The sequence below is a fragment of the Thunnus albacares genome, chromosome 21 (genome assembly GCF_914725855.1).
Source record: "Thunnus albacares chromosome 21, fThuAlb1.1, whole genome shotgun sequence".
Taxonomy (NCBI): Eukaryota; Metazoa; Chordata; class Actinopteri; order Scombriformes; family Scombridae; genus Thunnus; species Thunnus albacares.
In genome coordinates this window covers 22934419-22957489 of record NC_058126.1, presented here as the reverse complement: position 1 = coordinate 22957489, position 23071 = coordinate 22934419, and the positions used below count along the sequence as shown (strand labels likewise).

Sequence of the window (23071 nt, the reverse complement as noted above, 5' to 3'; positions counted from 1 at the left end):
AGTAGAAAAAACACTTTTCCTACATTAATCAATAGTTTCTCAGATCCTGACGTCCCATGTGACTGTTCTCATGACATGTGCTCCAAACCATCCTTTAATCCCGCCCTGCTCACAGTTGGGTTTTTATTCATTCTGTGCACCAAAGTGAACGCCTTGCAACTATTTTTAGTTTTATGCTTTTAGAAAGTTCTACCTCATCTTTTATTTCATTAATTGAGCAGCTTAATGCGTTTTTATTGACAGACTAGGTGCGTTTACATTGAAATGATGGGATATTTTTGTAACAATACGAATTAACAAGGTACCTCACATCCGGTTTGACTCTGCCTGACTTTACGCAGCTGTTCTCAGAAGGCCCATCAGCTTCAGGTGCACCGTTTGTTATCATTTTTGTAGATATGATTTCTATTTGTATCGGTGAAAATATTTTTGAGGACTACTCCAACACAGTTTCCTAGTCACCGGCAGCTTTGTATCAACTGTGTTAGGGGCGCGGCCTGCCCTTTGGCTCCCTGCTGGCTGTAACGGGAGGACGGAGCTCTCCATCCATCCACAGCGGCGGAGATGGCTGATGCAGCGGAGACCACTATCAAGGTGGTGTGCCGTTTCAGGCCGCTGAACAGCTCGGAGTTGGCCCGGGGAGACAAGTACATCCCAAAATTTCAAGGGGAAGACTGTGTGCTGATTGGGGTGAGTGTGTGGCACTATTCATAGCATTCTCCTGCCTATTTGCACTATTGTATGTTGTATATGTTTTTTGTTTTTTAATGGTGTGTTGTGATATGTGTATTCTATGTACTTTTAATGTACTTTGGGAGAAGCCAAAGAAAAAATTCCACTGAGGTGGACAATAAAGTCAATCTGTTTTTCTCTGAGATCCTCTGATCCCAGTAAATGCTGTGAATCAGAGAAGTGAACGCAAAGACCAACTTTTCATTCAGTGAAATACACAATTGCCGAAAATTACCAATAAATGTGTATGTGTGCTTCTCTGTAGTATAATGCGGATAGACGTTGCCCTTTATTATGATTACAAATGTTTCTCCTCGAGTTACAAAAACCGAACACATACATGTAAAGTGCCACTGCTTCAACCCCTGGTTGCATACGGTTGTATAAGCCTATGTGAAACACTGGACCAAACTTAATGAATATTATCTGACAATTTGACCCGACTTTGGTCAACATATATCAACAGATCAATCATCAGAAAACTCATACAACAGTGGTTGATGACTACTCCATTTTATTGTAGAACTCATGTGAATTCAGTGAGGTGTAACTTATTTTTATTAGCTTCTCCATGGGTTTGAGAAAGCCGTGCGTAACGAAGTGCGTGTGGATGGATTCTGCGCTTTTACGCACGGACTTCTGCTAAGGTTGGCAGCAGTAGGGTAACAATTCCAGGGCCTCTCAGTCTAAACTTTTCTAGATCATCTTTACATTGTCTGACCTGACTCAACTTTAATCAGTCTAAGCTTTACTTTGTCAGTTTTAGCTTAGCTTAATCAGTCTCAGCCTAAATTTGCCATCCTCTGCCTCACCTACACTTAACAGCCTCTGCTGTACTTTGAGCATAGCTCTAACCTAGAGCCTAGAGCTAGAGCCAACAAAATCAAATATCAAAGTATTTTTTGAGCATTTTGCAGACCTTACCTCCAATGGGAAAATTCTGTTGGTCCAAAACCAGTCCCAGTTTATTAAGTGTTTGTGGCCAGCTCATGGGCCAAGGCCTCCAGAAATCAGGTGAATTGACACAGCTTTCAAGAGACATTTGGCTTAGTTTTAGTATAGACCAATTTTTATAACACTGACAGAACATAGTTAACATGGTCGCAAACATCGATCAGCTTGTAATCTCTCTGTTACCAGAATATACCAGTTATTATTTATCATGGCACACAATCACATACTGACCCTGATGGACAAGCTTTGGAGATTAGAGCCATTTTGTCCTTTTTTCTAGTGATTCCCTATTGATTCACTATTATCTGACATGCTCTAATACACACCCACTACATCGCCTCAGCACCAGGGAATAGTATAATAACTGGATTGTACTGTACAGAGACAGCCTGAATAGTTTGTCTCTCCTTTTGGCAGCAGGGACTGGAGGTTGTAGCAGTGCCTAAAAGAGGATTCCTTAGAAAATGGAAACCAGATAAAGTAACTTCCTCCTGTACCTAGTGCACTGTACAAATAACTCTACTTCCATAAGATGCTTGAGGTTGCTCATTTTATTGCACAGGATTTGGACACTGTCTCTTATTTTGGTAACTATTTGGTGGCTGCATGAAATGCCTGAAGCACATGAGACTGGGACATCACATCGACCAGTATCTCCTGAGAGAAGGGTCAAGTCAGTAGAGTGAAGCTCAGTGGCACGACACAACCCACAGTCCACCGAGCATCAATATCCCAGTTGTAGAGGAAGGTAATTCATCCATGACATCTGAGAACCTGGAACCAACCCAGACACAACATGTGATGGAGAAGAAAATCCAAGGATACAGGCAACATGTTAAATGACCAAAGTCCTGCGGCAAAAAAGAATGGGAGACAGTCAATGCAGATCTGAGCAAGATCCTGGAAGGACTTCAACAAACAGCAGAGAAGAAGCTGAAGAGGATGAGCAACCTGATATATGAATACTGGATAGAAAGGTTTGGAGTAAGAGACCCAAGGAAGAATAAAACAACAATCTCACCCAAATCCAGAAGGCAACTAGAAATGGAACACCTGGTCAAGGAGGAGAAGAAGGAGAAGGGACTTGAGGAAGCAATGGAGGAAAGGTTCAATAGAGGAAAGGGAGGGAATCAACCTCCTGCAAACAGACTTAAAGAACATCTGACAAGACTATGGAAGGCAGAAAACCTCAGAATTTGACACAAGAAGAAGGAGAGGGCAAGAACATTGTTCTACAAAGATCCATTTAGATTTGTGAAAGGGCTGTTCACAAAGGAAAAGAGCGGAGCACTCCAAGTGTCAAAGAGGGAACTTGAGACTGAACCAGAGACATGAACTGAGGAACATACCTACTGATGTGCCACCCATTCCTCAACCAGAACACCAGTGTGATGACAGCCCTCCTACATGGAGCAAAGTCAAGAAAGTTGTGAGGAAGGCAAGGACAGCGTCAGCTCCAGGATCAAATGGAGTTCCCTGCGGGCTGTATAAGAATGCTCCAGATGTCCTGAGGTTTCTGTGGAAGCTAATAAAGGTGATATGGAAGAAGAAAAACATCCCAAAAGCATGGTAAAGTACAGGGGGAGTATTAATCCCCAAAGAGTAGCATGGCTTGAATATTGATCAGTTCCGTTAAATAAATCTTCTAAATGTTGAAGGGAAAAAAAATTTCAGCCTTGTTGCACAAAAGATGGCAACCTACCTGAAAGATAACAACTTAATTGATATGTTGGTACAGCCAGTATATCAAGTTTCTCAGGATGCTTAGAACATTCAACATGATATGGCATCAGATTCAGGCTGCAAAAAAGGAAGGAAGAGATCTTCATGTTGAATTCCATGACCTGGCCAATGTTTTTGGATCTATCCCACATACTAGGACACTAGGACAGCCTTTGAGTTCTTCTGTGTTCCAGTGACCATCACAAAACTGGTCAGAAACTATTTTCAAGAACTGCAGTTTTGCCTCACAACATCAGAGTACCCCACATCTTGGCAATCCCTGGAAACAGTAACAATGGCAGGATGCACCATCTCCCAACTGGCCTTTACCATGGCCATGGAACTGTTCATCAGAGGATCCAAATGGGTGGTAGGAGGAGAACGCCTGCAGTCCGGACAATGACTACCTCCCATCCACTCCAATATGGATGACATGAACACTCTGACCACAATCATCACATGTACAAAGCGATTCCTGGAAAAACTTCATTCTAATATAACATGAGCATGGATGAAGTTTAAGCCCAGCAAATCCAGGACCATCTCCATTATCAAAGGAAAGCTCAAAGACCAGAGATTCCACATTGACGTAACACCCATACCAATTGTGTCAAAGATGCCAGTTAAGAGCTTAGGGCTGTGATACAATGCAAGCCTAAAGGACTCAGACCAGAGTAAGCAACTGAAGGAAGAAACCATCAGGGGCCTAACAAGACCCTACTTCCAGGGAAGTTGAAACCTTGGTCCCTACAGTTGGGATTGCTCCCCCATCTGATGTGGCTTCTGATTATCTATGAGGTTCCCATCACCAAAGTTGAGAAGCTGGATAGAACAGTCACTACATACATCAAGAAATGGCTCGGACTTGTATGAGAACAGGGCTTTGGAACTGCCTATCACTAGCCTTACTGAAAAATATAAATGCTCCAAGGTAAGATGGACATGACCCTGACAGAAACTCAGGACGAGAGGATGCAGTTGGTGAAGCATACAAATGCAAAAAGTACTCCAATCTGGCAACTGAAGCAGAAGACAGGGGCTGAAGAACACAGGTGCTCCTTATGGAAGTTGGCTGCAGGTGTTTTGTGGCCATGTGAACTACCAGGCTGCTGACAGGGATAGGCGCCAGAGGACAGGCCCTCTGACAGGCTATCAAGTCACCGGCAGAGGCTGCTGAGTGAAGCAGCAACTGGCTCTGGCTGGAAAGAAAGGACAAGAACTGGGTGGCCATCAGTTTTTACAGTTTGTTTTGGAAAATTGGAAGCAAACCTTTACCAGCGTCATTAGGGTACACAATGGGGTACAAAGACTGTGAAACAGAGTGGTGCAGGTTCAGGACACTGCTGCAAAGTCTGATTTTTAAATAGTGCAAATAAAACATTTTAGTGTTTAATTGCATTGCAGTTTGTAAATGGAACTGCTTTACTGTATTGGGCAGCTAATATTCCTGACAGTCACAGAGCCTTTTACTTTCTTTGTGTTCAGTGTTTAATTTCTTCGGCTCAAACAACCACTATGAAAGCATTATACCAGTTGTTATGTTGTTTGTAGCGCCCAGTGAGGAGAGCAGAATGATGCCACTCTACTTAAAAGCACATCTGATAATGTTGAGTTGTCTCACTATTGTGTAGCTCTCTGGATTTCGACTTATGCTGTCAACAAAAGAGATCCATATTAAATTTAGTCAGGCTTTAATTCTAATACCCCATGAGTTTAGCTCTCCTATAGTCGTTGCCCTTTTGAACACCATAAATTATATTACAGCATGGTCATTGTGTCCCAAAATCCCAGACATAATAAATACATATTTCACCCACCCTGTCCTGCATATCAGATAGTTTGTCTTTTCTGTCATGTGGTTTATACAAAGCTATTCCTCTCTGATCTGAGCTGCACTGACGATCAATTCATTTCAAATCCAGATTGTATCCAGATATTTTGAGAAGAAAAATAATATTCACTTTGCATTAATAGATCTTACATATGTTCATTTTAGTCTTATATTTCAAAAATAGTTAATAATAATATTTCCATACTAAAAACTGACCCATCAAGGATGTTATAATCAGCATTTTATGGGTTTGCTCCTCATATGTGGATCAGAAACACGCTCATCTTACATTTTGTGTGTGTTTTTCCCTATGTTTGCTTACCATCCACTCTTCCAGATCACAGGTTAAAGCCAGGTGCAAACTGTGTTCAAGTGTGCACTGGACAGTATTGTGTCAGTAAGCAGCTGCAATAACACTGACTGAAAGCCTAAAACTTAAAGGGAACAAGCTAAACTAGCATTCTGTGTCTACCTGATTTAGTATTTCAGCCATAAACAAGACAGAAACAGCTGCCAACCACTGTTTTCCAGACAATTAAAAGACAGAGATCAGTGTTTCCCCTAGAATTTTTTTCAGGCCCAGTGGTACACACCAAAAAAACCCTAAAGAGACGAGGCATTCACATCGCATCAGGAGTTTCCCAGGCAATGACACAGAGGTTGACTCACGTTTCAGAATAGTGCCGCACAGAGGCTCCCAAGTGCAAATGATTATTGATTTCCGAATGAATGGATATTTGACAGAAAAGATTCTTTTGGCCCGGTGGTGCCTGTCGTTGGCCCAGTGGCCCACCAGGCCTGTACAATTATAGGGGAAACACTGGAGATGCATTATGTCATATTATTATGAAGTGTTTTGATGGTATCTTTTCTGTTTTTACCAGTGTCTTGTGTAATGTAATGCAATTATGTCATCATGTTTAACTGCTTGCGTACATTGTCTGCTTAACATTGTTTTGTATTAACTGCTTGTTTCACTCATTTTAGTTTTTGATCTTCTGTGCAGTTGCTACATATTCCCTGCTTTCTCCTGTTATGATTGTACATGTTGTGTTTTATTTTTATTTTTTATTGCTAATCTAACATCTGGCCAAATAAAAGGACAACTGTTGAAAATTAGACTTTTGGCTAGCACTGTAGTACTAAATTTTTTCCACATTATCTTTAGTGCAAGTACCAATAAACAGGATTGGGACAGTGTCAGAAAGTTTGAAAGAAATGCATTATTCTTTGGGAACACTGGCATATTTACAGTGATGTTGATTATATACATTGTCCCTGTGGAAAAAAAAATCAGAAAGCCCTTTTCCATTTCACATGCACAAAGACAAGATGACTTGGACACAAATACAGTGCATTCAGAAGAAGTGAGACAGTGACACATTTTTTTTGTTTTATTGACTCTGTTCTTAAACATTATTATTGGTTTTGATGTGATTAAAGTGCTTCCTTTTAACTTTGAATGTCTGTATCTGCATCTGTAGAATAAAAGTGGGGAATTATGATTCTATAAAAAAGGTTAGGTAATGTAGTATTTAATGTGGTAGCTGCTAAATGAAAGCAACGGGTGTGAAAAAAAGTGAAAATTCTGTAATATCCCACATGTTGTTCTTAAAAGACTGAATTAAGTGAGTCTCAGCATGTTATAAATTGTGTAATTCCTCTTTGATCGTTAAAACACAAGTTATATTTCAAAATAATAACTTATCTGTACTTCATCCTCACATGGAAGTCATGCATTAATCAAATAGACCTTGCACAACATTGCATTTATACACAGGTCTGAGTAGCTGATGATCACTTTATAGTGTTTTTCTGACTGCTTATTAATCCCTGCTTTCTCTCAGTGGGTATAAATGACTAATTACATTGCATTGACACTATCTTACACCTCATTTATTATATTCTGAAGGTCAGAAGTCTGTAGTGGAGGTCTTATTGTTCGCATGAATGCATCCTGACTGAGCCCTTTCCCTATAAATCTGTGTGCATAGATTGCCAACTGAATAGCCCACCTGTCTAACTGAGTTAGTGAGATGCAGTAGATTTACAATATCTATGCCTACTGTTGTGTATCAATATATAAATTCCTGTTTGCGTGTGTTACTGTTGCTCACCAATGCCACCTCCTCTTCACAGGGTAAACCGTACCACTTTGACCGAGTCTTCCAGTCCAATACAACTCAGGAGCAATTCTATAATGCTGTGGCTCAGAAGATTGTCAAAGGTAAGTTGTACAGTATGTTACAGTTGTAGTCTCAGTGGCTGCACACACTACAACCCTGGAAATACAGGTCTCACAACCAAATGTGTAATATCTCTGTCCTGATGTACACAGATGTTCTGGAGGGCTACAACGGCACGATATTTGCCTATGGGCAGACATCTTCAGGCAAAACGCACACAATGGAGGTAACATAACTATATCAGCTGATGTGTTTTCTGCTGCAAATACTGCAAATATGTTGTCTTACTTTTTGTTAATCATTATTTTCTCCTAAAGGGGAGACTCCATGACCGTGACATGATGGGAATAACTCCCAGAATTGTTCAAGACATTTTCAACTACATTTATTCTATGGATGAGAACCTGGAGTTTCATATTAAAGTATGTTTTCCCACTTTAATCTGGCGCTCAGATTGGGTTAAATGTCAGCAAGCACAAGTCATAATTTTGGTTAAATCTCATCTCTTTAATTTGCAGGTTTCCTATTTCGAAGTCTATTTGGACAAAATCAGGGACCTGTTGAATGGTATGTATTGCTTATCGTTTAGACACTGATGCAAATGTCACGATTAAGTCACACATGATTTTGACTTTGCCTGCTGTCCACAGTAAAAAACAACAACCTTTCTGTAAAGGAGGACAAAAACAGGGTGCCCTATGTCAAGGTGGGGATTTCATTTTTATTGTGTACAGCTTTTATGTAAGGTGAAATATTGTTTCTGATTAACTTCTACTAAGTTTGTCCCAGCTGCATGTAATGCATTAGTTATGAATGACATAAGAAAATATTTTCAAAACAATGACACAGCTGTGTAAGTTTTTAATGTATATCATTTGATGCAGGAATGAAAAGAGATATTAAAAATGCTAAGAAAATGAAGTAATAAGATGTTTCTCTCCTCATGGTTCCCTATGAAAGCATCAGCATGATACAGTATGTCATGGTTCCCTCTGCTAATAATTGTGTCTCTGTAAAGCCAGCCTGCTGCGGGGCTGTTGAACACAGTGTTTCCTTGTGATGTGTGTGCGTGTGTCCTCAGGGGTGTACCGAGCGTTTCGTGTGCAGTCCTGAGGAGGTCATGGATGCCATAGACGAAGGCAAAAACAACAGAATCGTGGCTGTCACAAGTGAGTTCATACACTGAGCGCCTTCAGTGCTGCTGCCTCTCATGGGTTCAACCTCACTGAGTCTCCTGACTGCATTGAGACTCCCTCCAGCCAAGGAGCTGTCTCTGCTTAACACATAAGCAAAGAAGAAACAAAACTGAAGTGAAAATAGGCATGGAACTTAATAAACGCGATCCTGGATCTGAACCATGAATGACGTACTTAGTATGATATAAGATCAAACCGTGATACCTGCAGGAAACTTCTAAATTTGCAGCAGCAAAAATTGATATTCAACAAAGTGACACACAATGTAATCACACAACTTGAATAGAACAAGAAGCTGTAGAAACACAAGGGTAATATCCAAATATTAAAAGTAAAGCTAAGGTTATAAATAAGTGTTTCGTATTTTCAACATGCTTAATAGTATAAAGTGATTTTTTGTTTGTTTGTTTTGTCTCATGATGTACAAACTATTATGAATATTTAAAGTTCATGTCTTGACACTTTATTATAATTTCATCACTTTTGTCAATAGGATCCTGTAGGAATGATGACTTTTCCAGTGAGCTGATTGCTCAGTAGGCAGGTTTTGATCCTCTGAAGCACAGGTTACCATGGTGATCTAAATTGGTTAAAAGCGAGCCACATTCTGGAGGACCTGAACTAATCCCAAAGATAGCTGGCACACTAATTTCACTTTATGATACAGGCCCCTGATCTTGATTATTATCGGCCTCCATCAACTTTGAAATGGATAGGAGGACATCAAGAAATCAGTCAGCTCAAATAGGCTAGTAACCAATAATTATCACAGGTTTAGATTATATGTCTTCAGTAGCCTTGAGCCTAAATGCTATACTTGAAGCTTATGATCAAGTGTTTATTATGCAACTGATAAGTATAACACACAGATCTATCTCTGTCTTTTCATAGGCTGATTACAGTTAGGTATATGAGGTATTTAGAACACATGGATGTAGATTTAATTTCCATTTAAGGGAAAAACAATGATAAATGATTGATGCAGCAGAGGCAGAGCCATCCTGACTTAACTCTGTACCCTACACTTCCCATAATGCAACTAATGTCTTTTGTTTAGCCTCTCTGCAAACACATGTCTTTCAAACTGTGTGGGTTTTTTCTGTTGAATTTATGAACTTTGGCTTAAAAAAAAAATATTCTTAGGTATGAATGATTGTACGGACACTGTCTGGAGGTAAATGCTTTGTGATGCAGTGACGCTGAACCCAAGCACAATGTCCTTAAGGGGCAATAAAGTGTATCATCTGTTATCTGTTAGAAATCTGTGGTCCTGAAACTCAAGCTAAGATATCCATGTGATGTGAACTGAATCATTTTCTCAGACTTGACAAAGTTCCCCTTAAAACTACACACATCGTACAGTCATATCTATTCACTGACTGACATCCCATTGCATGATGATGTATATGTGTTATATATATCATAACCATATATACCAAAACCATATAATTTAGTATGGTTAGCACAATGGCTAACTGTGTTTCTTTGTGTGTGTGTCAGACATGAACGAGCACAGTTCCAGGAGTCACAGCATCTTCCTCATCAACATCAAGCAGGAGAACACTCAGACTGAACAGAAACTTACTGGCAAGCTCTACCTCGTTGATCTGGCCGGGAGTGAAAAAGTACAACTCTCTCTCTCTCTTTAAGTCTCCCTCTCTTGGTCTCTGCAACTTCCCAGTCTCTAGTTATACTGGTTTAGTTAGTTACTTGACTACCCAGGACTTTAGGAGTTATGTTACGTTGACATAGTAAGTGTGATCATCAAACATAGTGAGTTACCAAATTCTTTGCAGCCTTCTGTCTATTATTGCCTGCATTTGAAATGAAGTCTGAGGCCATATAGATATACATTATAGGTACAGTTGATCAGTTTTTGGATTTATTGTGGAACTGGGAATTTCAATCTTAAACTTGGTTATCTTCATAGTCTACTTTCTAGATGTCAATTGCCCTAAAACTCTCATCTTTTTGCTTTATTTCTATTGCACTAAAGGCACAGTTTAACTTTATGTATTGACAGCATTCATCTAATGAAACTTTATTGACATACTCCCACTACTGCTGCTTCCTCTCAGCAGGGGACACTACATTAATTTGTCCATCAGTATAAGATGTTAATAAGCCAAGGATGGCACTAAGCTCCAGTGGAGCCATTGACAACATTCTTTTATTAATCTCCTTTTGTATCCTCTTGTTATTGAATAATAATTCACATCTCTTCATAATCTCTGTTACTGTATTGTTTGACACTTTGGAGAATCGTGGCTAGATTTTAATTAGTAAAAATATTAGTTGTGCAGAGGAATCCTGTAAGATAGAACATTGCTATCTGTTATGTGTTCTTGTGTTTCAAAGGTGGGTAAAACTGGAGCAGAGGGTACAGTGCTGGAGGAAGCCAAGATGATCAACAAGTCCCTATCTGCACTGGGAAACGTGATTTCAGCTCTGGCAGAGGGCTCGGTGAGACAGTCATCAGCCCTCCTGGGTGCAACTGGAACAAATCAATATGATCAACTGATGTACTTTGATATGTAAAACAGTGAGTGATCAATATGTGTTATGTAAAAGCTATTGTATGTCCTGTGGATAGTAATTTATGTTCTTTTCCTGTGTCAGACCTATGTGCCGTACAGAGACAGTAAGATGACCAGGATCCTACAGGACTCCCTGGGAGGCAACTGTCGGACCACCATGGTCATCTGCTGCTCACCCTCCGCTTTTAATGATGCTGAGACCAGGTCAACACTGCTGTTTGGACAGAGGTACATATACACATAAAGGCCTTATCCCTTCTCATCAGCTTATAACTAGTGTTACAGCAGCACATCAGTCAACTTTCACTCAACAGCCCATATGTGGTTTTGCAAAGCCAGTTGGCTACCATAAAAATGATGTCATAACACACCCCTATAGTACAAATGTGATCTATGATCCATGTCAGAAGTCCTACCTTTAAATATATATTGTATTCAATAGTAATAATCAAAAATAAAGTTGAGAATGTGAGAGCACATCCACACCGTCCACAGTAACAGTCCTTTTAAATAAAGAATGATATACATATTTGACTGAGTATCAAAGGGTTAGGCATCCCTTAATAAGCTAATTATCCTCTGTAATGATGAAAGGCCCCAGATTGACGACTTACCACAACTGTGAAACCTTTTAGCAAGTTCTGCAGTGAAACCATCCTAAAAGTGGCTGCTGTTGATATTCTAAACAGGCCACTGTGTTTTTCACACCTTTCTGTCCCACCAGGGCAAAGACCATCAAGAATTCAGTTTCTCTGAACATGGAGCTGACTGCAGAGCAGTGGAAGAGCAAGTGGGAGAAAGAGAAGGAGAGGAACAAGACACTGAAAAACACCGTTACTGTGCTGGAGACTGAGCTCAACCGCTGGAGGAATGGTGAGGACCACACCCTCACGTACAACATCTCACATCTTTGTTTGCAACAATTATGACTTTTAGCCATTGCAGAACAGTCACTCTGGTTAATACCCGCTGAGATTTCTAAAATATTTGAGGAATAATGGAGGATATTGTGACCTACTTGTTCATATAAACACAACACACTGACAAATATATTCCAATGCAGGCAGCAAAATATATTTTGAAATGAAGAAGGCATAAAGTGTAGATAGTCTGATTTTGAACTTTTCCATTCCACGGATGATCTGAACTGGTTTACAATGGTTTAGATGAGATTTAAAAAAAAGAAAAAAAAAGATTTACAGTTTATATCCTTCAGTCATGAATCCTCGTGTTAGTTTAATAGAGCCGAATCACACACTGATTCTAATTTGAGCTAATGCAGAACATGGTTCAAGAAAGAGTCCTTTGTTTCCATATTAGCCCTGCCATAAAAAATATTAGTTCTCCTTAAAATGTGCATGATCATGCCTGCCTTATTCATTTTAGATTTTTCCTTACTATGTCTAGTATTTAACATTTGATGTTGACACCTGAAAGTGAAACTTGATATGGAGTCTCAATTGTCCCAGGTCTTCCTCTTAAAACTAAATGTGTGACCGAGGGAGCAGCAGAGACAGTGAGAGAACAGATATCAAGCACCCGCCACCACCTCTTCTCTGTCGCCCCCTGCAGGAGAGAATGTGCCAGTAGATGAACAGTTTGACAAAGAAAAGGCCAAAGTGGAGGTTCAGGCGCTGGACACTACCAACAATGACAAGACAGCACCCAAACCTGCCCTCAGCACCCTCCCCGGGGTCCAACTCACAGACGCTGAGAAACAGAAGTTTGAGGCAGAAATGGCCAAGCTCTACAAAGAGCTGGATGACAAGGTGAACACAAATCCAGTTTCCTTTACTGATATGTGTTTCTGTCACATTTTCTAAGGGTTCTTACCTCTTATAACCTACAGTGTGTATTGACCCACTGCAGTGTTTATGCCTGTGGCGTGGTTTTATTGCTCAGCTCAGAACAATATCATTGATCTCAGATGGTCGCAACTAATCACGCTAAGAAAATGTGAAAATGAGTCCTCCAGAGTTGGACAATACATCAGTTTCAAGTACAGTAAGGCATTAATACATGAACACTACAGAGTTCCTATGAATATTAAATGTGACAGAACAAATCAGGCTCATGCCATTCATAAACCAATCACATCAATATCACATACTGTATAGCATTAATATATTATGGTAGTGATGTATTAGTACACTGTACAGGACATGCATTGATCCGCTGTATTTACTGATATGTTTTGAGGTGATATATGACTGTATGTTAAATGGCAGATACCAGTACATGCAGATAAAAACTGCATTGCAAAAGAAATGATCCTCACTGGGATAATAGTAGCCTATCAATTGATTATTAATGCATTTGATAACTAACTTAACACTAGACATGATATGTTAATGTTATAATAATAACCATAATCATTTATTAATATAATATTTGTTTTTATAATTATATCTTCTAGCCATACTTTTCAGTTCTTTATTGAAACTTAACAACTTTGAAATGTTCTACACACATTCATGGTCCCCAGATGATGAACTGACCTTTGGTTTATGACCAAATACCTGTATAACTCTTGACATCCCATCATCCTCAGCTGTACTTTGTGTTTAGTGCTAATGAGCAAATGTTAGCATGCTAACATGCTAAACTAACTTGGTGAACATGGCAAACTTTATACCTGTTATAACATCAACATGCTGGCATGATCATTGCTGGCATGATGATGTGGCATTTAGCTCACAGTACAGCCTCACAGAGCCGCTAGCATGGCTGTCTTAGTCATGTTATTGCATCATAACAATGCTCCAGGCAACAGTGTCATCATAGACATGTGATATGAAAGGTAGGGAAGAACTGTAAGTACTGCATAGACATATCAGGAAGTGACAGTCAGTCAGTGTCAGTCCACTGAGTCCCACCCTCTTGGATTAGGTCACTGTGCAAGTGATTTATCAGGGGCAACCATAGCTCCATTAAGCTGCTGTCATTATATTTTATTTCGGCACTGAGCCTTTCCATTGGAAAAAATGGAGTGGGGGGTTTTTCATGGATCCAGTTAAATAGTATGCATTGTCTTTGAAAAGACTAGCAGCTTAGGTCTATGTGAGTCCAAGGTTCCTTCTTTAGAAGTAAAAGCTGCCCTGCATCTTTAAAAGTATTGTGCTTCAAAATTGTACCAATCTCTTTGTCTATACATGGCCATAACTTATTATTAATTGTTAAGAGTTATCTGATATTAACAACTCCAAGTATTGATTTACACTTCTATATTTAGTTTTAGAATTAGCTCCATAAAACCTTACAGAAAACGTTTCATTGCAAAAAGAGAACTTTGTCTCCTCCTGCACGTTTTTTATAATCTTGTATGCAGAAGTTGTAAAAGACAAGGGATGTTTTGCAAAAAAGTATAGCACCTAAAACATCATTTATAACCCTGAACATGTATTTCATCTCCAGTCTCACTTAAATCTTATAACAAACACAGCCTTTCCTTTTCAGAGAGAACATTAAATCTGCCTGTTTCTTTGATGTTTGCTTTATAAACTGTAAAGATCTACACTAGGTGAAATTGTGTTCATAATTTAGGTCTGTACCATACGTCAAAAGACCATCCTCCTTCATACATAAGGAACAATTTATTCTAGGTGTCATGAATATTACCTTGTAACCTCAAAAAGAATACAGAAAGATACATACAAAAATAAAATACTATTTCATTCCATTCCATAAATCCAGGAATGTCCATGAAAATGTTTAAAGTCTTTTCCAAAGCCAGATCTTTTCAAATTTATTACAATGCCTATTGATAATATCAATAATTGATGATTATTAATGGCCATATAAATTATATGATACAATTTCTTTAAAGTGATAAAATATGATTATTTATTTATTGCTAATATATGCAAATTTTGCTAATATTGAAAGTGTTAGCTAAATTTCTAACTATACTCATATTATACTCATACCCTCTTACTTGTAGAATTTCTTTTGGTCAGCAGATGGCGCACTTAGATGCTGTTTAATATCACTTTTCTTTGCTGTAGAAATGAATGAGTGATGTATTATATTACTGTTTTCCTCTCTGTCCTTCACTTCCTCCAGGATGAGGAGATCCACCAGCAGTCTCAGATGGTGGAGAAGCTGAATGAACAGATTTTGGACCAGGAGGAGGTGACAACCCCCCCTTCCCTTCCCTCCCCCTCCCTAAACTCCCCTACTGCGCCTCAGCCCTCCATCCACTCCTGTTAGCACAAACCCAGTCTGATGGCTTATGGCAGACCATTAGTAACCCTGCAGGAGAGGTCAGATTGTTATTCACCCTTAGCAAGCACGGGAGCCTCACCAGATTAAACACATAAGGTTTTTTGTTTGTTTAGTTAGTTTTTGTTTTGTACAGAAATGTGTTTTGTAGATCAGAAATTTCAGACTTTTCCCTGATAGAAGAGAACACAAAAAAATACATTTTTCCCCTCTTCCGAATTTGAGCACATTCATCTGAACATCATCGTCTTATATTCTGTGCTCACTGTCCTCGCTTTTAGCTCTTAGCCTCTACACGGCAGGACCACGACACCCTGCAGACAGAGCTGAACCGGCTGCTGGCAGAGAATGAAGCCTCCAAGGAGGAGGTGAAGGAGGTGCTGCAGGCCCTGGAGGAGCTGGCCGTCAACTACGACCAGAAGAGTCAGGAGGTCGAGGACAAAGCAAGGGAGTTTGAGGCCCTCAGTGAGGAGCTGAACCAGAAATCTGTAAGCAGGTCAAAGTTTTGACATCATAACACTGATGGTCACTTGGTGAGGTGTTAACTTGCCTATTGTATAATCCCCCACCAGATCTGCTTGACCTCCATTGACTCCGAACTCCAGAAGCTGAAGGAGATGACCAACCACCAGAAGAAGAGGGTCACTGAGATGATGTCATCATTACTCAAAGACCTGGCTGAGATAGGCATCGCCGTGGGAAGCAAAGACATTAAGGTTACCAGTCCTGGCTGTAACAGACTGTTAGGATATGACTGCAATTTAAAAATATACAGAAACTAACAATAAAGAGACATTTGTGGATATTGACCATGGCTGCGCTACATGCGTCCTTCGGGCAACAAGCTTCCACTTTATTATCTTTGTCTACTCCATGTTCCTCTAATGTAAATTTTCAATCCATTTAGGTGACGTTTGCTTATATTGTTGATGAATTTGTGAATTAAGTAAACAGATTGTCTATAAAATATCTGTAAATAGTTAGCAAATGCTAATAAAAATTGCCCAGAGCCCAAGGTGACATCTTCAAATTGTTTATGTGTTATGTTTGACCAACAGTCCAAAACCTAAAGACATTCAATTTACAATGATATAAAACTTTACAGTTATCAAAAAACTGTCTATCAATTAACTAATTGATTATTTGTAGAAATATGATCATGTGACTGTCTCCTTTTACCCAGTAGTCCATCCATCTGCTTTGTCCAAGTGAGTCTGACACTAATTTGAAGCTCTGTGTTCAACGGCAGCATTTCTAGTGTAATACCAGCTGTAGAGGGTTCAAGTAAAAGGAAAATAATTTGATCTTCCTCACCAGAATACAGCAGATGGCTTTAATTATGAAAATTAGGTAACATAGCGCAATTTGGGAACTTATATTAAGCCTAGAAGGGTTGTCCCCGGATGTCCCTTGCACTTTTTTTTAATTACACTAGATTTTATTGTCACTGCAACACAGCAACATTGAAGGCAGTGAAATTTGGCTTCCTCGAGCTCTAGTTCCAATTAGTGTATATAAAATGGGAGAGAAATATAATAATTTAAAATATTATATATCAAGTAGACTGTATTGCCAGTAGTGTTAAAAGTCAATTTAGCAATTAGCTCATCAACAGAAAATTAATTGGCATAATGTATTGATCAATCATTTTTCGTCATGAAGAAAAATGCAAAACATTATCTGCTTCCAGCTTTTCAAATTTTGGTCAGACAAAATAACCATTTTTAAGATGTCACCTTGGGAAGGATGAAGCAGTTTGGGTATCTGTAGATGGGACTCTGATTATTGATCAGTGATTATCAGTTAATCATTGGTAGAGGTATTGTATGTGAAACATGAATTCATTTGAAAAAAAAAACTTACTAAAGGAAAAAATGATAGTTTCTAACAAGTATGTTTTCCTCCGGACTTCTCAGCAACAAGAGAGCAGCGGTCTCATTGATGAGGAGTTTACTGTGGCTCGTCTCTACATCAGCAAGATGAAGTCAGAGGTGAAGACGATGGTGAAGCGTAGCAAACAGCTGGAGAGCTCCCAGGCCGAGAGCAGCCAGAAGATGGAGGAGACTGAGAGGGAGCTGACTGCCTGCCAGCTGCGCATCTCCAAGGTCACTACAGCTTTCCTCTGTTGCCTCTGCCATCATGGATACTGTCACCATAGTGACAAATATGGTGGTTAATTAACATGGCAGATCATGTGGTCATCAGTCAAATGGCAGCTTTAACAAACTGATGGCTTTCTGTACATTGAACCATTGGTTTGAAGAGAGAGCTGTCATGGAGCTGTGTGAGCTTTAAATTCACTGTTCTTTCCATGTCTTTTTTTTGCAGCATGAGGCTAAAATCAAGTCCCTGACAGACAGCCTCCAGAATGTGGAGCAGAAGAAAAGAAAGCTGGAGGAAAATGTGGACTCTCTCGGTGAAGAAATAGTGAGGATCAGAGCCCAAGGTCTGCACAATGCTCTATAACGAATGCTTGTAATTAACCCTTTAATGGTGTTCCCTGCCATTTGGTAGAGCACATTTTAAGTTGAGCTCTCTTCAGCACTCAGTTAAAAGTATACTAGGTCCAAAAGAAACCCCAAGGTGCACTGCGGTTTTCAGAACCTTTTCAGGTGGCTCTCTTCCAGGAAGTTTTCATATTTTTCTAGTTTAGTTTAGGTTGCTTATGCAATGATGTAAATGAATCCCCCTACCAAAAATGTCAAATGACTTAATAATAATATTTATGTGTAATGTCACATTTCACATATGTAATGTAATTTAAATTAAAAAAAAAAAAACATGCTCTACCAATCAGTTAAAAGTCTATTACTGGTAAAGGTAGTATTGGTTTAATATCTTATAAAAGCTGAATGTTGTTATGGGATTTAAAGTTTGTCTGGTTCTAGTTCAGTCCCAGATCTGCTTCTACAAAGATGTAACTCTATACATAATGACTTTTTGTTCTTTTTGTTATTTTCGGAGAAAAAATGTATTTATTGGGTTCCAGACATTGCTCTTGTCCATAAAAAGAAATGTGGTGTTAAAAAAGAATTTTATTTCACTTTAATAGAGACAATATGCAGGTTGTGGAAAGGGTTCTTTTACTGTAAATGGTTATCTTAACCATCTAGTATAGGTTCAATTTTTTTAAAAATGTGTATGTATGTGTAAATAATTATTTTTTGTTGTTTGTGCTCTAAAGAACTGAAAAAATATTTTTAAAACCCATTGATTCTGTAGCAGGATTCCCAGAATGCAACTGATACTTTTTCACTGTCATCTTTTGGATTTTTGTCTCCCTCCAGAGAGAATGAATACCATGGAGAAGGACAATGAGATCCAGTCTGCCAATGAAGTCAAGGTATTGTACCAGAGTACAGTATGGTCAAAGTATGGTCTTAGGTGCCAACTTGAAATTATGACCAGATGTATGCTTGTCTTTCCTCAGGAAGCTGTGGAGAAGCAGATCCAGTCTCACAGAGATGCCTACCAGACGCAGATCGGCAGCCTGAGAGACGAGCTGGACACAAAGGAGAAACTCATCACCGAGCTGCAGGAGTAAGACACCATTTTGACCAAACACTTCTCTCTCTGTATGAGGTTTCTGGCGCAGTGCTGATACTGTTACTGATATTTGTGCAGTCAGAATCAGGAGATCATGCTGGAGCAGGAGAGGCTGAGAGTGGAGCACGAGAAGGTCAAGACTGCCGACCAGGAGAAGAGCCGTCAGCTGCAAGAGCTCACGTAATGCCTCTACCTTTAGTTAATGGGAAAATATAGGTTTCCAGTTACAAATGCTCTCATTAACATCCATTTCACATTCTGCAGAGTGATGCAGGACAGACGGGAGCAGGCCAGACAGGACCTGAAAGGACTGGAGGAGACTGTGGTCAGTTATGGAAATGTGCATTTAGATCTGTATTCAGTTCAAGTATTCATTGTTTTTTTAACCTCCAGTTGTATTCAGCCATGTGTATAGTTTTGGTTTTATTTGCACAAGTTTTCATATATCGGTTTCTGAGATTTCTGCCTCCACTCCCACCAATAAAGGTGAAAGGAATTTCAATTAAAGTGAGCTTATTGGTTTTAAAGAAAGGGTTGGTACATGGAAACCAATAAATCTTTGCATCCTCTTGAGATCACACGAGTAGACTCTAAGTAATAATACAAAGAGGATTAAATAAAAATAAAATAAAATTTAAAAATGTGTAGCACATACAAGAGTGGAAGATCCAGTCCACAATAAACTGAAAATATAACTTGTCACATTCACAGGAGGGTCTTGTCTATGTTTGAAATCTAAATAGGCACTTCCATTTCTCAAACTACCTTTTTGTCTACAAAGCATAAACTGATAGGAGGCCGTGTGATGGCTGACTTATGTTAACTGATATTCTTTTCACTGCCATTGTATAAAGATGGCAGAAATCCAACAGGCGGATATCTCAAAACCTGGACAAATAAGTTTTTGCTGTAATTTGGGCGAATAAACCCTTTAATGTCTACAACCTGTTTTTCCTTTGTTATCTCTGAGCTGGATTTCCTTCCTTGCATTCACACAGGCCCGGGAGCTGCAGACACTCCACAACCTCAGGAGGCTTTTTGTCCAAGACTTGGCCACAAGACTCAAAAAGGTAAAAAGGGTTGCCATGGTAAATTATCATTGTAATCATCATCCTGTTGTCTGGTTTTGTGTGTGATTTAATCTCCTATCTGATGTAATATCACATGAGCTCTTGTTGCCCACGATGACATCCTTTACCTGAAATGAGCCGAGCAAGCCCCATATTTCGCTCGTGCACAGGCTGCACTCCATTTAATTTGCACCATGATGAAATTTTAATGAATCCAGGGAACACAACAGAAAGTGTCTGCAATAAGTAGGCCATCTGATTCTTCAAAGGTAGCAGCTGTAAATTAGGGACTCGGGCCCTCGCCATGGCACTCATCTCCAGCCCTCAGGCTGGGGCTTGATGAGATAAACAAAGCAGGAGCAAAGCAGGCTTTCCTGGAAGACAGAGGGAATATTCCATGGTGTTGCACCCATCCAAAATCTGCTACTTATCATCTCATTTAGCCACACATGGGATTTCTTTCTACAGATTTCTTTTTAGACACTGAGGTAGATATTCTCATAGAAAATGACTGAATGCAGCAAATGATTAACACTCAGGGAAACTGATGAATGAATGAATTTGGTAATGAATTAATGAATGAATGCAGAAGTAAAACATGGATTGATGTGAGCGTATAAATATTCTGTGTTTCATGCCTGAGCAGAATGCTCAAATGGACTCAGAAGACTCAGACGTCAGTGCTGCCCAGAAACAGAAGATCAGCTTCCTGGAGAACAACCTCGAGCAGCTAACCAAAGTTCATAAGCAGGTAAATATACTGTATGTGCAAACACTTTCTCATAAACTAATCCTACAAGTGACTTTCAGCAGCTTATTGTTTCTCAAGGCTGCATGCTCTGTATGTCCTCTCTCTTTCCTCTCATTCTTTCTGTTATCTGTTTCCCTCTCTGTAGCTGGTACGGGACAATGCTGACCTTCAAAGTGAGATTCCTAAAATGGAGAAGCGCCTGAGGGCCACAGCTGAGCGGGTCAAAGGCTTGGAGGCCTCTCTGAAGGAGGCCAAAGAGAGCGCAGCCCGGGAACGCAAACGCTACCAGGAAGAGATGGACCGCATTAAGGACGCTAGCAAGCCCAAAAACATGGGCAGGAGAGCCTCGATAGGTGGGTGGAAAAACACATATAGGGAACTACATTCTATGTCATTTCTGAAAAATGTGGTACAAAGAAAATGGCAGACAGCCCAAAATGTTAGGTTTGCAGGAACTACAAAATAAAGCTTTGGTTCACAAGCATCTTGAGATTCACTGTTTTTTATATTTAATGAGTAAAAATTCAGTATTCTGAGTATTCTGAGCCCACAGTTGAGCATGAAATCCTAAAATTAAGTTCAAACTTGGAGTCTAAAAACTGTATAAATACACAGAATAACAAGTCCAAATATTGATATCTCAACCTTTACTTTGTACTTGACCCATGTTATCTCTCCCAGCCAAGCCCATTCGACCGGGCCAGCTGCTTGGAGCCTCCCCCCTGATTGCCAACAGGTCCAACCTCATCCAGAACAACTAGCCTGCTGACATCATGGGATGAGGCAACAACAGGCAAGAGAAGAATACACACTTTTATTTCATTGCCATCACTGCTTCATTAATCTAATAATAATTATAATACAGGTTTCTGAGATTCCATGTTTTCCTTTTTTGTTCTTCTGTGACTGACTGCACACCTTGTGTTGTCTTTATCCGGACAAGACATCTAAAAAGACAACATGTTAATGCAAGGGGAGTTGTAGTTTCATTTATTTTCTCCTCTGTTTCCCCCCACACAGCTGCTGAAGACGGCACATACCCAAATGAGAAGCCGAAGCCCCAGACCCAGAGACATTTTCATTCCGAAACAGTGAGATTCTGGAACCACTGCACCGGTCTTGCAACATCAAAGTGTGTATATACTGTATATAAGTACAGCCTGGGTACTGCAATTACTCTTTTAAACTTCTGGCTCTTGCAAAGAAAACACATTAGTGCCCTGCAAAATCAAGTTGCTCTGTTTTCTTTCAACATGCACAGTTCTCAGCTAATATCTCAAGATATGAGCCTACACTGTGCCAACATGAGTGCACATATATAAGACCTTGATGGACCCCAGGACGGAAGAAGAAACAACTGTCTTGCTATGCAGTTAAGAGTGACCTTGTTTCACTTATCTTTGTGTTTAATAGCTCTCAGGGGATTCCTTTGGTTGGAGCACAGATTGTGGATTGTGCACTGGATTATACATTTGGGTAAAAATATAATATGATGCATATATTTTAAAAAACATTTTCGATGCAGCAGCTGCAAATAACACTCATTATATTTTTTAATCATATCCAATACATTGATGACTTTTAAATACAAGGTACCTTGTAACTATATCAGTATATAGTTGTTGCCCAGTTGCATTGCAGCATCTGTCCTGTCCCACTGTGTAGTCATCAACTATAATATGAAATGTCCAGTGTTGGAGTACAGAGATCTCTTTGTGACACTCTTCTGCCTATGCACTTGTCTCAACCACTGAGAAATGTATTTAACCATAACCATGATGTTTTAAGGTCTTTGCTAGGTGAGTAAGAGCTGAGAGAGACGATATTTTGCGGAATATCTCACTCCAAAACACCTGTAGAACAAAGAAGATTTTCCAGTGTCTGCATACTCTGCCTTATATTTTGCGTGGGTGAGTTTTACCCCGCTGTTCTCATTAGCATTTAATTTTCTGAGTTTGCAACTAATTCCCCAGCTTCCCAGAGACTATTTGACTCTAGATCCGCACTCTTGTCTATGACTCTTTGGCAATTGGTGTGCTGGGAATAGGTAGATACAAAATGTTATTTATGACTGATAGCTAAAGGCAAGACTAATGTCTGGTATAGCAGCCTTTGTGCACTCCTGTCTTACCCTGTTATGTTATATTGTCATCTTATGTTATTCACTTCAATAAAATGAACTCACTGCTGGTTATTATTGATGACTTATGTTACAAACAACCTTAGCAAACCAGCTACACTGCTGTCTGTTTCCATAAGGGGTTCTCTGTAGCTTTAGTCCTTGAGTTTTTTTCTGTGGAGAAAATAAATGTAAACTGGAAACTT

General features: G+C 39.5%; 1 protein-coding gene across 1 annotated transcript; it reads left to right on the top strand.

Moving 5' to 3' along the window:
- The first annotated feature begins 138 nt into the window (after positions 1-138).
- On the top strand, positions 139-23059 carry LOC122972562 (kinesin-1 heavy chain-like). Its single transcript, XM_044339752.1, has 26 exons — positions 139-690; positions 7379-7466; positions 7578-7651; positions 7743-7847; positions 7944-7992; positions 8076-8131; positions 8507-8594; positions 10122-10246; positions 10980-11084; positions 11241-11386; positions 11883-12031; positions 12731-12927; positions 15221-15289; positions 15661-15867; positions 15952-16095; positions 17296-17484; positions 17708-17825; positions 18667-18722; positions 18810-18919; positions 19004-19105; positions 19190-19250; positions 19924-19995; positions 20642-20746; positions 20892-21099; positions 21428-21539; positions 21767-23059. Exons 1-25 carry the CDS (start codon positions 565-567, stop codon positions 21505-21507), a joined length of 2829 nt encoding a protein of 942 aa, XP_044195687.1. The 5' UTR covers positions 139-564; the 3' UTR covers positions 21508-21539; positions 21767-23059.
- The last annotated feature ends 12 nt before the right edge of the window (positions 23060-23071 follow it).